Genomic DNA, 12,972 nt, shown 5'->3' on the forward strand with positions numbered 1-12,972 from the left:
AAGTGCAGGGCCCAAAGGCTCAGGGTGGGGGAAAATGGGCCTCCTGGAAGTTCCAGAGGGTGGAAACAGGCCCCTTTCATGAGGCAGTTTTTGCCTTCCCAGAGGGTCAAGGAAAGCCTCCGGAGTCTGGGAAAGGTGAAAGCGCCCCTGCCACAGCTATAGTACAGAAGGCCGACTAGGCCATGCCCACTATGGCCACACCCACCCAGCAACCGGGCAGAGAACCTGTTGCTGAAACTTTTGAAGCCCACCCTTGGTCCCACCCAGTGGTGGGATTCAAATAATTTACCAACCAGTTCTCTGCTTTAATGTCCAGCTGGGTAGGCGGGGCTCGGTGGTCATATGATCATGTGGGCGTGGCCAACTCAATGTCACTCACATCGATGGGCACTTCGCCTTAGCTGTTACAATGTAATAAGGGCTAACCAGAGAAGCAGTTTCTGTAAGCAGGTCAATAAAGATGAGGCTAGAAACAACACCAGAATGTTTCCTTCCTGCCTTCCTTACAGGATGAGCCCTGTAAGGTGGGAAAAAAACAAAAGGCGATTTCTTCCAACAACCGATTCTCCGAACTGCTTAGAAAGTTAACAACCGGTTCTTCTGAATAGGTGCGAACCGGCTGAATCCCACCACTGGTCCCGCCACTGTTGTATCATCTGCAAATGTCATAATAGTATTGTGGGAATGCAGTCATGCACATAAAGATTATAGAGTAAGGGACTCAACACAAAACCCTGTGGTGTGCCAGTGTTAAGAATAAGGGCTGAGGAGGTATGATTACCTCATCTGACCCTCTGAGAGTGTCCATACCTAGTCATTACAAAATCAATTAAAGCTTTGCTTGCAGATCCGTTTCTCTTTCTCCTCCTCCTCTCTTTTCTCCTCCTGCTTTCCTTTTGAAAAGAAATCAAACTCCACATGCAATCATTGGTACGAACCAATTTCCATGATTCATGTTCCACGAAAGGTGACTTTGTAATTCCCCGTTCCTTGTGCCTCCACCTTATCTCATCTATGGGTTTTATGCGATCTCCGGATGATGTATCTCTTTGGTGACTTTCCCTCTCTCTTTTTTTTTCTTATCATGTCCCTCCTGTTCTTTTTCCTAACTGCAGAAAATCAGGAGAGAAGGAAAGAGTGGCATAGTTTAAATCGGAGTTCCCCGAAAGCTTTGGGGGACAAGCCGGCAGGGGCAGAGGACAGGGTTCCATGTGAAGAGCGTTTCCTGCAAAAGCCCTACAGACTTTTATCAGGCTTGGAGAGCTGCCAGGCCGATATCTTCCAAACGCCATGCAATTACTTGGCAACAAGTCAGGAACAGATTTTCACCCTAATGAATTGAACTCATTGTCTCCTGCAAACTTCCCTCCCTTTTGCTCCTCTTTTATTCCCTATGGGAGGGGCCAATCACCTGCCACCTGTGACTTTACTCCCAAGTCGGCCCTGATTTCTTAGCTGTTCTCTTTTTCTGGCAGCTCTGCGCACGCACGCACTGGGAATAGGCTCCAGCTGTTCTTCTGCCCCATTGATGTCCAACTCCGAAGGCAGCTGATCACTTTCAGACGGCCCTGGCCCCCTCTCTGCCTCCAACCCAGAGCCCTCGTCAGAGCCTTCCCCAGACTCCAGGACTGGCCCAGGTTCCTCCCCAACCTTTTCACTGTCCAAATGTTAGCTGCTGGTGGGCCACAACACCTTGAAATAATAAACTTAACTGTCTATGGAGATTCTCCGTCATCCAGGTCATGGTTTGTCCCAAAGGTGCTTTTTTCAAGAGGCAATTGGACTTTCTTGGTTTTTCTTTGAAGACGTTTTTCTTCTCATCCAAGAAGCTTCTTGGATGAGAGCCGAGGTGGCGCAGTGGTTAAATGCAGCACTGCAGGCTACTTCAGTTGACTGCAGTTTTGCAGTTCGGCTGTTCAAATCTCACCGGCTCAGGGTTGACTCAGCCTTCCATCCTTCCGAGGTGGGTAAAATGAGGACCCGGATTGTTGTTGGGGGCAATATGCTGACTCTGTAAACCGCTTAGAGAGGGCTGAAAGCCCTATGAAGCGGTATATAAGTCTAACTGCTATTGCTATTGCTATTCTTCAGCTCTGACTGAATGGTGGGGGAATGGAAGGATTTATACTCCTTGCAGAGAGCTGGTCCTTTGCATCCTTTTAGAGGGTCGTTAAGGTCACCTGGAGGCTTATCTGTGTCATTAGGGTCACCTGAGTGGCGCAAATCGGTGTGGAGCTGTTCAATGGTTCCCAGAAGGCTCCACACCAGGGGTGAAATCCAGCAGGTTCTGACAGGTTCTGGAGAGCCGTTAGCGGAATTTTTTGAGTACTTTGGAGAACTGGCAAATGTCACCTTCTGGCTGTCTGGCAGAGTGGGGAGGGAATGGGGATTTTGCACTATTCTTCCTCTGCCACTCGCACCAAACCAGGCCCACAAAACCAGTAGTAAAAAAAATTTGAATTTCACCACTGCCCCACACCCATTTGCACCACTCAGGTGACCCTGAGGACACAGATAAACCTCCAAGTGGCCTCAACGATCCTCTAAAAGGATGCCAAGGACCAGCTGTCTGCAAGGAGCATCAATCCTTCCATTCCCCACCAATCCAGTCGTAGCTGAAGAAGCTTCTGGGATGAGAAGCGAAACGTCTTCAAAGAAAAACCAGGAAGCCCAGGTGCCTCCTGAAAAATTACCTTTGGGGCAACCATGACCTGGATGGCTGAGAATCTCTACAGATGTTTTAGCTATACAATTTGGGATGGACACCCTTTGAATGGTGTGGGAGTAAGAATGGATCTCCAGAGGGGAAAAAAAATTGCAGACTACAGGAACAAGAAGAGCCAAGGTAGCGCAGTGGTTTGGGTGCAGTACTGCAGGCCACTTCAGCTGACTGCGATCTGCAGTTCAGCGGTTCTAATCTCACCGGCTCAAGGTTGACTCAGCCTTCCATCCTTCTGAGGTGGGTGAAATGAGGACCCAGACTGTGGGGGCGATATGCCGACTCTGTAAACCGCTTAGAGAGGGCTGAAAGCCCTATGAAGCGGTATATAAGTCTAACTGCTATTGCTATTGCTATAAGCACCACTCAGGTGATCCAGAGGACACAGATAAACCTCCAGGTGCTTCAACGACCCTCTAAAAGGATGCAAAGGACCAGCTGCCTGCAAGGAGTATCAATCCTTCCTTTCCCCACCAATCCAGTCGGAGCTGAAGAAGCTTAGCAATAGCAATAGCAGTTAGACTTACATACCGCTTCATAGGGCTTTCAGCCCTCTCTAAGCGGTTTACAGAGTCAGCATATTGCCCCCAACAACAATCCGGGTCCTCATTTCACCCACCTCGGAAGGATGGAAGGCTGAGTCAACCCTGAGCCGGTGAGATTTGAACAGCCGAACTGCAGAACTGCAGTCAGCTGAAGTAGCCTGCAGTGCTGCATTTAACCACTGCGCCACCTCAGCTCCTTGGATGAGAAGCGAGACGTCTTCAAAGAAAAACCAGAAAGTCCAGTTGACTCTGAAAAAAGCACCTTTTTGACCATAAACATAACCAGGATAACTGTTGGTAAGGAAGGATCCAATTTAGATGCTGATGTCTGGAGATATATATATATTTTTAAGCAAAATTTACTGAGGTTTTTTTCTAGTGTGTGATTCTTTCTTCGCTGATGGCAAAGGCAGCTGAGCAAAATTAATGTCCCAGGAGACAAAGGCACTGCTTTTCTGTTTGACACAGATCTTGGGTGAAAACATAGGTCTTGCCTCAGTAGCTGTAGATAAGTTCACATCATTACTCCTGGCTCTTTGTGCTGTAGTACAAATGGCGAGGCGAAGATTAGAGAGAAGGCATGACCTTGCTAGCAGATGCTGGCTGGATGGGATGCAGCCTTTATTCCTTTTGGAAGGATGGCTCACCAGAATAGAATAACATTAGAAATTCCAGTAATGTAGTTTTCTGGAAATGCTGTCTAGAAAAGGTCTCCAACATCTGGGCATTGCTCAGATCTGAAATAATAATTAAAAAAGATGGACGTTTCGTTGCATTCTAGACTTATGCTTATATATTTACCATATTTTTCAGAGTATAAGATGCACCTTTTCGCCTCAAAAAAGAGGCTGAAAATCTAGGTGCATCTTATACACTGAATACAGCATTTTTTGACCTCACGAAACCCTGCCCCCTTCACCAATGGGCCTTTTTTTTTTTAAAGGGCTATACATGCCCTTTAAAAAAAAAACAGGGCCGTTTTCACGAAAAATGGGCCGTTTTTGGGAGGTCTGCAGAGTGCAAAAACTTTTCCCCCCCTAATTTGCCTCTTCAAAACCTTGGTGCGTCTTATACTCTGAAAAATACATTAGTTGGTCGTTATTCCCGTATAACAGAGGTGAGCTGTTTTGAGCTTCGGAGTTATTCTTTTTATTTTATTCCATAGTATTTTGGTTTTGTTTTTTTTGACAGTCCCAGAATCTGCTCGGATTGCCACGCCGAATTTCAGCAATATGATTGCTGAAAATTGGCAGCATGGGTTTCTGCTTTTTTTGAGGTAGGATAGCAGAATAATGGAGTTGGAAGGGACCTTGTAGGTCATCTAGTCTGACCCCCCCTGCCCAAGCTGGAAGACCCTACACCATTTCTGACAGATGGAAGTCCAGTCTCTTCTTGAAAGCCTCCAGTGATGAAGCTCCCACAACTTCCAAAGGCAACTTCTGTTCCATGGGTTGATGGTTCTCACTGTCAGGAAATCCCTCCTTATTTCCAGATTGAATCTCTCCTTGTTCAGTATTCATCCATTCTTCCTTGTCTGGCCTTCAGGTGGTTTGGAAAACAGCTTTATATACTGTATATAAAAAATCATTTAAACTTGAGAGTTCCCAAGGTTGATATCATACGGAACAAAACTGTGGTTGACTCTGGATGTTCTGTTTCATGTACCACAAGGCCCCCTCCCATAAGGTAACAAGGAGAACAGGTTGTGAAGAGGATGGGTAGCATCCCAGACAATCCTACGCATCATTTATGTGCCATATCCTGGATAGAAGGAAGTAAACTATCAATAATCTTTTCTGCTATCCTCACCACTCTCTGCACCCCCTTCCTTTCTGAAGCAATAATGCTTCCAAACCAGACAGTAATTCAATATTATGTAGCTGCTGGGAGCTGACAGATTGAAGTGACCTAAAATCCTACAAGGAAAAAAAAATATCTCACTGTTTTCTTCCAGGTTGTAATGTTGACTCCCTTCTTGTAAACCTTCCCAAGTAGACCAGACAGGAAACATGAGCATCTGAGCTAATTTTACTTTATTGTAAGCTACGTGAATTGAATCTTGCAACTCTGAAGGTACCAATCTCCCGCCATCTCTTTTTAACAGCCTGATAAGTTAGAGAAGTTTCTTTTTTGAGTTTCTTTCTGTACCACTTTTGTGGCTTCAGGTTCCCCTTGCTGTTTTCTGATCATTCCCGAGGTGTTCTGACCCAGGCCTCCCAAGATCATGAAGCAGACTCCTCATCCCGATAAAACCTCTTTTATTTAGGTTAAAGGGAATTCCTCTCCAGCAAAATCCTGACAAACAGTCTTTCATGAGATTTCACAACTACAGACCTTTATCAGGCTTGGAGAGCTGCCAGGCCGATATCTTCCAAACGCCACTCTGTAGCAGACAATACTTGGCAAGAACTCAGGAATGGATTTTCACCCTAATAAATTGAACTCATTGTCTCCTGCAAACTTCCCTCCCCTTTTGCTCCTCTTTATTCCCTATGGGAGGGGCCATTCACCGTCTACCTGTGCCTTTACTCCCAAGTCAGCCCTTGTTCCTTAACTGTTCCTTTCTCCTGGCAGCTCTGTGCATGTGCACATCAGGAACAGGCTCCAGCTGTTCTTTTGCCCCACTGATATCCAACTCTGAAGGCAGCTGATAACAGTCGGACAGCCCTCGCCCCATCTCTGCCTCCAATGCAGAGCCCTCATCAGAGCCTTCCCCAGACTCCAGGACTGGTCCATGTTCCTCCCCAATCTCCTCACTGTCCGAATCTGCCACCAGCTCCGCTGTCTGCTAGTGGGCCACAACATTAGGCAGCCTCTCTTCCCCTCCGTCTGCCAAGGTCATTCCCACATACCATTACACCTTTATCTTCTACAATTGTAGTATTTCTTGGTGATCTTCTCTCCGGCGCTAACCAGATCCAATCCTGCATGGCTTCCTGAAGATCAGCCAAAGATGGTCAGGTTCTTCTCCTTGCTATGATTTACCAAAATGACACAACACAAAAGGAAAGGCACATCTAATAAGGTGCAAGTATGCAAAAGGATATTAAAAGGGAGGCTTAGAAAGCATTTCTGATTTACGACTGGAGATCCTTTATCTGTAGGTATATGTGCTTCTTGCAAGTCTGCAAGATAGAAGGATCAGAAATCCACCCCCTTTTTCAGCTTCCAAAGAATTCTTCATTTTATCTTCTGACAATGCACTTCCATTGCCAAGCTGAGTTTGCAACTCTGCAGCTCAATCTTTTCTCTCTCCAGACCCACTGAGAGAAAGGTCATCTCAGTCCATTCATTAGCCGATGGAGGAAGCAACGGCTGTACTCTTTGTTTTCAAGGGCTGCCAGCCCTAGGAAGTAGTCAGAGTCAAACTAACATAACCCTGGAGGGCTGAAGCTAGGGGTGGGCTCCTATACCGGTCAGTACCGGTTTGCTGCGTGTGCTGTTTTGCAGCAGCCATGCATTGCCGGTGCATGCGCAGTTGAGTAAATATTGTTCTGCGCATGCTCAGAAACATGCGAGCAATGGCATAACAGATCAGGGAACTGGTTCTGGGCGTGGCCAGCCTGGGTCACTGCCAGTTCTGCGACCAGGCCACATTTTTGCTACCGGTTCGGCTGAACCAGGAGCAACCTACCTCTGGCTGAAGCTATTAGTGAATGCAAGTATTTGAGAAGACTAGGTGGGCTATGGTGGAGATCTCTAAGGTTCAGACCAGGGTGTCAAACTCAGGGCCTCCGGGCTGGATCTGGCCCTCAGAGTGCTTAGTTCTGGCCCGCGGGGCCACCCCGGAAACAGGAAAGGACTGGCCCATGTTGCATCTGCCAGTAAAAATGGGCTTGGGGGGGGTACGTGTGTGGAGGTCTAGCAAAAGAAACGAAAAACAAAACAAAAGGAGAAATGTTTCCTGTTTTGCATTTGAGCATGCAAGAAGGGACAGGAAGGGAGAAAGGGAAAGAGGAAAGAGGAAGAAAAAGAAGGAAAGAGGGGAAGAGAGCAAGGAGGGAAGGAAAGAAAGGAAAGAGGAGAAGGAAGAAGAAAAGATAATAAAGAGGGAAGGAAAAATAAATGTAAGGGAAGGGAGGGAGGAAGGAAAGAAGGAAGGAAGGAGATTATAATGAGAGTGAGGGAGGGCCTGAGGGAAGTCTGGCCTTAGCACTTGGTCACCACATGTGCCACCAACACGAGTGACATTGAGCTGGCCGCGGCCACCCTGGCCATGCCTACCTTGGCCATGCCCATCCCGTCCTCCTGAGGTCAATGAAAGGTAATGTGGTCCTCAATGAAATTGAGTTTGACATCCCTGTGTCAGGCCTGCAATTATATTCCTTTTAGAATTTTGGCCCGCCACACTTTCTCTTATTTCATTATGCTGTTTCATTAGTATAGTTGATGGGAGGGGGGGAATAGACAGGAGTAGGATTGTGGAATGTATTGTTATCATTCTTTTCTAGAAGCCAAGATCATCTTTTGTCTCTGAACTTTTACACCTGACTGGAAGCAGCTGGGTGGAGACGCCAGCGTGGAAGAAGAAGATTGGACCATGAGATGGATTGTGGGTGTGGGGACAAGATCATGAACTTTTAACTGGGTGGGATTGTGATGTAATTTCCAGAATTGGGATTAACACAGATGTGCTAAGATGTCTGCTTTATTAAATTGGAACTTTAAGGATCATTTTGCCTTGGACTCTGAATTAATTCTACATGATACTTGGAACGCTGACACCCTGACTTAGACAATCCTTACTGTATAAAAAAATAAGAATCTCTGAGAAAAAAGGGGCGGGAAAAGTTTGCCAGAAGACCTTCCTCCCCGAGAAATTGGGAAGAGAAGAGAAACAGTTTTGTTGACAGTTTCTCTCACCATGATTTCCCCCTCTTCCATATCGTAACGAGTAGACCTTTGACTTTAGCCTCCCTTCCCATCATCCTAATTGAAGAAGGTCTGTTGATAGACGGGAGACATGTTCCCATTCCCGAAACAAATTTAAGACCTTTGGGAGGCCATCACGTGAAACTCTCTTCTCAGATTTAGACTGGATCAAGTTGGCGAGAGGAATTCGTGACCAAGCAAACAGATCATCTTTCAGCTTCTCTCTGTTGTTCGTAGATCCCTAGCTCCCATCTTCTTGGAAGGGAGGGAAAAATAGCAGAGTTGGCTTCCTTCGACCAGCAAACCAACATGGGGAAAAATACGAAATGAAACATTCAGAAGTGCTTCCTCAAAACTGTTGTTTCCTTTTCTCTCCAGTGAAATGCAGGTAGAGATGAAAACGAGGTGGATGTGGAAAACAGATCAGCCGAAGGTGTTAAATTACCAAAATAAACAGCTTGTTCTATTGTTTAGGACAGGGGTGTCAAACTCAATTTCACTGAGGGCTGCATCAGGACTGTGTGTCAGGCCTGCGGCCATCTTTTCTTTTGCGTCTTTGGCCTGCCACACTTTCTATTATTCTGCTGTGCATTTTCTATTGTGGGAAAATGGGAGGAGGGATTGTATGACATTAGATGCTATGTAGCCAAAGCAGAATTCTTTCTAGAAAGCCAAGGTCATCCTTTGTCTCTGCACTTCTGCACCTGACCGGAACTGGGTGGGTGGAACTGCCAGTGTGGCAGTGGGAGATTGCACCATGCGATGGACTTTTGAGTGTGCGGGCAAGATCTTGAACTTTCAACTGGGTGGGGAAAACCGGGAAGCTTTCAGCTTCGGGTTTTCCCCCGATGTACCAACATGGCTCTCTTAATAAATTGGAACTTTGAGCAATACTTTGCCTTGGACTCTGATTTAGTTTTGGATGCTATTTGTAACTCTGACACTGTGGTTGATCTTGGGGGGAGGGAATGGGTGGGTGTGACTGATTAGATGGGTGTGGCCAACCAGTGAAAGTGGCCAGCTTCATGCCACTCATGAAGCATGGCCAACTGGGTGGGCGTGGCCAGCTTGACGCCACTCCCCAAACTGCTGGCATGTTTGCTCTTCGCACTGGGAAGACTAGGCCGAAGCCACACTGGCCCTATGTTTCCTCTTTGAAGTGACGTTGTAACTTCAAACCATCAGGAAACAAACAGTTGTAAGGCAAGGATTACCTGTACCTATTTTTTTTTGTAGTTTCATAAACAAAAGAGAGAAAAAAGAGGATATCAGGCTTGGTCATTTGAGTTCTGATGCTCTGGAACTGCCACTAAATATTAGATGAAAGAAAATAGGAGGACTTGTAATGAGATTTTAATGCTAATGCAAATCAATTTCCTTTTTGTTGATTCCGGCTTTTTCTTTTTCTTTTCCAGGCCAAATTTACCGACGACTGCAAGTTCAGGGAGCGGTTTCAAGAAAACAGCTACAACACCTATTCCTCAGCTGTCCACCGGACTGTGAAAACCGGAAGGGAGTGGTACGTGGCTTTGAACAAGCGAGGTAAAGCCAAACGCGGGTGTAGCCCACGAGTAAAACCCCAGCACGTCTCCACTCATTTCCTTCCACGGTTCAAGCAAACCGAACCACCAGAACTTTCTTTCACGGTGGCTGTCCCCGAGAAGAAAAGGCCGCCGGTGGTTCTCCCGGCCAAGCCCAAAACGCCTCAGAAGAAGCCGGTGAAGTACAGACTCAAGTTTCGCTTTGGATAGCAATTCCTCGTCCGTTCTCAAACGGAGAAACAATCACTTTTACTCAGGAACTGCCTCCCAGCAGCGCCGTGGTGCAGAAAGGCGGAACGCCATCTGAGCTCCCTTCCACTCCATCCATGGAACTCATTTTGAGGCCTAACTTACAAGCCGAACCGCTTTGGGAGAAGAGGGTTAAAAACGACACGGGGTCCTTCAGCTACGCTAAGGAGGAAAAGCACCAAAGGAATTCAGATAAATTCCGAAGGAAGCCTTAATTTTCCATCCCGTCTCTCTCCCTCTCTCTCTCTCTCTCCTCTCTCTCTCTCTTTCTTCTTCTTCTTCTTCTTCTTCTTCTTCTTCTTCTTCTTCTTCTTCTTCTTCTTCTCTCCTCTCTCTTTCTTCTTCTTCTTCTTCTTTTCTCTCTCTCTCTCTTTCTCTCTCTTCTTCTTCTTTTCTCTCTCTCTTTCTCTCTCTCTTTCTTCTTCTTTTCTCTCTCTCTTTCTTCTTCTTCTTCTTCTCTCTCTCTCCTCTCTCTCTCTTTCTTCTTCTTCTTCTTCTTTTCTCTCTCTCTCTTTCTTCTTCTTCTTTTTTCTCTCTCTCTTTTTCTTCTTCTTCTTCTTCTTCTTCTTCTTCTCTCTCCTCTCTCTTTCTTCTTCTTCTTCTTCTTTTCTCTCTCTCTCTCTTTCTCTCCTTCTTCTTTTCTCTCTCTCTTTCTCTCTCTCTTTCTTCTTCTTTTCTCTCTCTCTTTCTTCTTCTTCTTCTCTCTCTCTCCTCTCTCTCTTTCTTCTTCTTCTTCTTCTTCTTTTCTCTCTCTCTCTCTTTCTTCTTCTTTTCTCTCTCTCTTTTCTTCTTCTTCTTCTTCTTCTTCTTCTTCTTCTTCTTCTTCTTCTCTCTCTCTCTCTCTCTCCCCTCTCTTTCTCTCTCTCTCTCTCTGCTTTCCTGTCGTTGACCACGGATTGTCTTCTGCTGGCTTGAAATGGCTGAACTGCTGTGTGTAAAAATAACAAACTCTTCCGAGATGTGAAAGATTACCTCATACGTCGAGTCTATTCTCTCTCTATTTTTATTACTTCTACCTGGGTTTTTAATTGATTTATTTCTGTACTTTTGTGTGTGTGTGTGTGTGTGTTGTAAAATTGGGGGGGGAGGGGAAGATAACGGCTGATGTCACGTTCTCTGCATGTGTGTGTTTGTCTGTCCCATCACTCTTTTTTTCCCCCCTGCACTTTTAAGAACATGTTTGAAAATACCTCAAGTACGATTATCGGTGGATTTTGCTCAATGCATTCATTTGGTGATCTAAATGTTTTAAGAATTCAGAACTGTTGGAATCAAGTGAGAAAGAAAGAGAAATGTAATAAATTGATCCAGATGGAACGGTCTGATGTGAAATTACAATGACGATGCAGGTAGTCCTTGACTTACAACGGTTTGTTTAGTGACTGCCCAAAGTTACGTTGGCACTGAAAAAAGTGACTTATGATGACTATTTTTCACACTGATGACTGTTGCGGCATCCCCATGGTCACGTGATCAAAATTCAGAAGCTTGGCAACTGACTCATATTTACGACGGTCGCAGTGTCCCGGGGGGTCATGTGATCCCCTTTTGCGACCTTCCGACAAGCAAAGTCAATGGGGGAGCCGGATTCACTTAGCAGCTGTGTTACTAACTTAGCAACTGCAGTGGTTTACTTAACAACTATGGCAAGAAAGGTCGTAAAATGGGGCAAAAGTCACTTAACCAATGTCTTGCTTTAATTTTGGGGTCAATTGTGATCAAAAGTGGAGGAGGACCCTTACCTGCGATTTGTACAATGATGCCGTCTGTCAGGGTTCTGACCGATGCCCTCATTAAATCATGAGCCTTCAGCCAAGTTTCAAAAGAAATCCAATTATTTATTAGGAGTGTTGGGTAAGCTCCCTGTTGGGAGAGCGAGTACGTTCAGTGAAGCTGAATTGTGTTGGAGAACACACAAACCATCATACAGAGACACTGCAGTTTAAATGGGCTTTACTTTCGTGGAAATAGAGGTATTAGAGTCCATCAAACAGTCCAAGTCATACACGGATAATTCAGTCAGTCAGCAATGTCTTTCAGTTAAAGGATAATCCAAATAACATAGTCCAGTATCTTATAATCAGTTCAGTATTCAAAGTTTGCTAGCAGTTGCAAAACTTACAATAGCTCACGGCACTCAGATCAGATCAGACCAACATCTAACGAACAGAGAGATAACTAATAGTCATTCTGGCTCCCTCTTCTGGCCGATTGAGGAAAACAGCACCCAATCACATTTTACAGTATGCTTTAAAGAAATAGTTACAACAGGTACAACATTGTTATATGATTTATATATTGCCAATCCAACCGTTAGAATTATATTCCTAACAAGGAGCAACATGTTGGCACATACCCAAGTGAAGCCAGCTCTGCCCCTATGTAATTTACAGCCCAACTATGACCCTGTTTCACCCCTCCTCCCAGGCTGTGTCATAAATCACATTTTCCAATGGAGCATTTTCGCGGGCTCTAGAAATTATGCCCCTCTGGCTGTCTCAGGTTCCAGGTATCCTGGGTATACCTTGAGAAAGGTATGCGTGGAATGTACTTCTGGTTATGGCTGCCTTGCTGCTTCCTTAGTTTCATCCCCTACTGCCTATGGCAACTCGCGCGCAGGCCAGCGATGCTTTGTGAGTTGACGCCATCTTCTTTGAGAACACCAGTCCTTAAGGTCTTACCTTGTACGTTAAGGTGTTGCCATGACCTATTTAGTATGTTAGGGGTTGTTTTATTTGGGATTTCCTACAAATTTCAGCAGAAAGCAACATTTGAGGTCTGTTTGGCAGGCATTTGTGCGTTTCTCCTCAGTCTAAGTCTTAGCTCAGTGGCTAAGACGCTGAGCTTGTCGATCAGAAAGGTTGGCAGTTCAGCGGTTCAAATCCCTAGTGCTGCATAATGGAGTGAGCTCCCATTTCTTTTTCCAGCTTCTGCCAACCTAGCAGTTCGAAAGCACGTAAAAAAATGCAAGTAGAAACAGAGGAGCCACCTTTGGTGGGAAGGTAAAAGCGTTCTGTGTCCCTTCGGCGTTTAGTCATGCCAACCA

General features: G+C 45.6%; 1 protein-coding gene across 1 annotated transcript in view; it reads left to right on the forward strand.

Moving 5' to 3' along the window:
• Nucleotides 1-10,108, forward strand: part of FGF5 (fibroblast growth factor 5) — a 32,643-nt gene extending 22,535 nt beyond the window's left edge. Inside the window, exon 3 of the mRNA XM_087723763.1 lies at nucleotides 9,552-10,108. Within this exon, the coding sequence (XP_087579889.1) occupies nucleotides 9,552-9,887 (336 nt within the window). The 3' untranslated portion in view covers nucleotides 9,888-10,108. The remainder of the gene's footprint in view (nucleotides 1-9,551) is intronic.
• The last annotated feature ends 2,864 nt before the right edge of the window (nucleotides 10,109-12,972 follow it).

Source organism: Thamnophis sirtalis, unplaced genomic scaffold (genome assembly GCF_051295495.1).
Source record: "Thamnophis sirtalis isolate CommonGarterSnake01/CBP01778 unplaced genomic scaffold, rThaSir2_p1.2 scaffold_10, whole genome shotgun sequence".
NCBI lineage: Eukaryota > Metazoa > Chordata > Lepidosauria > Squamata > Natricidae > Thamnophis > Thamnophis sirtalis.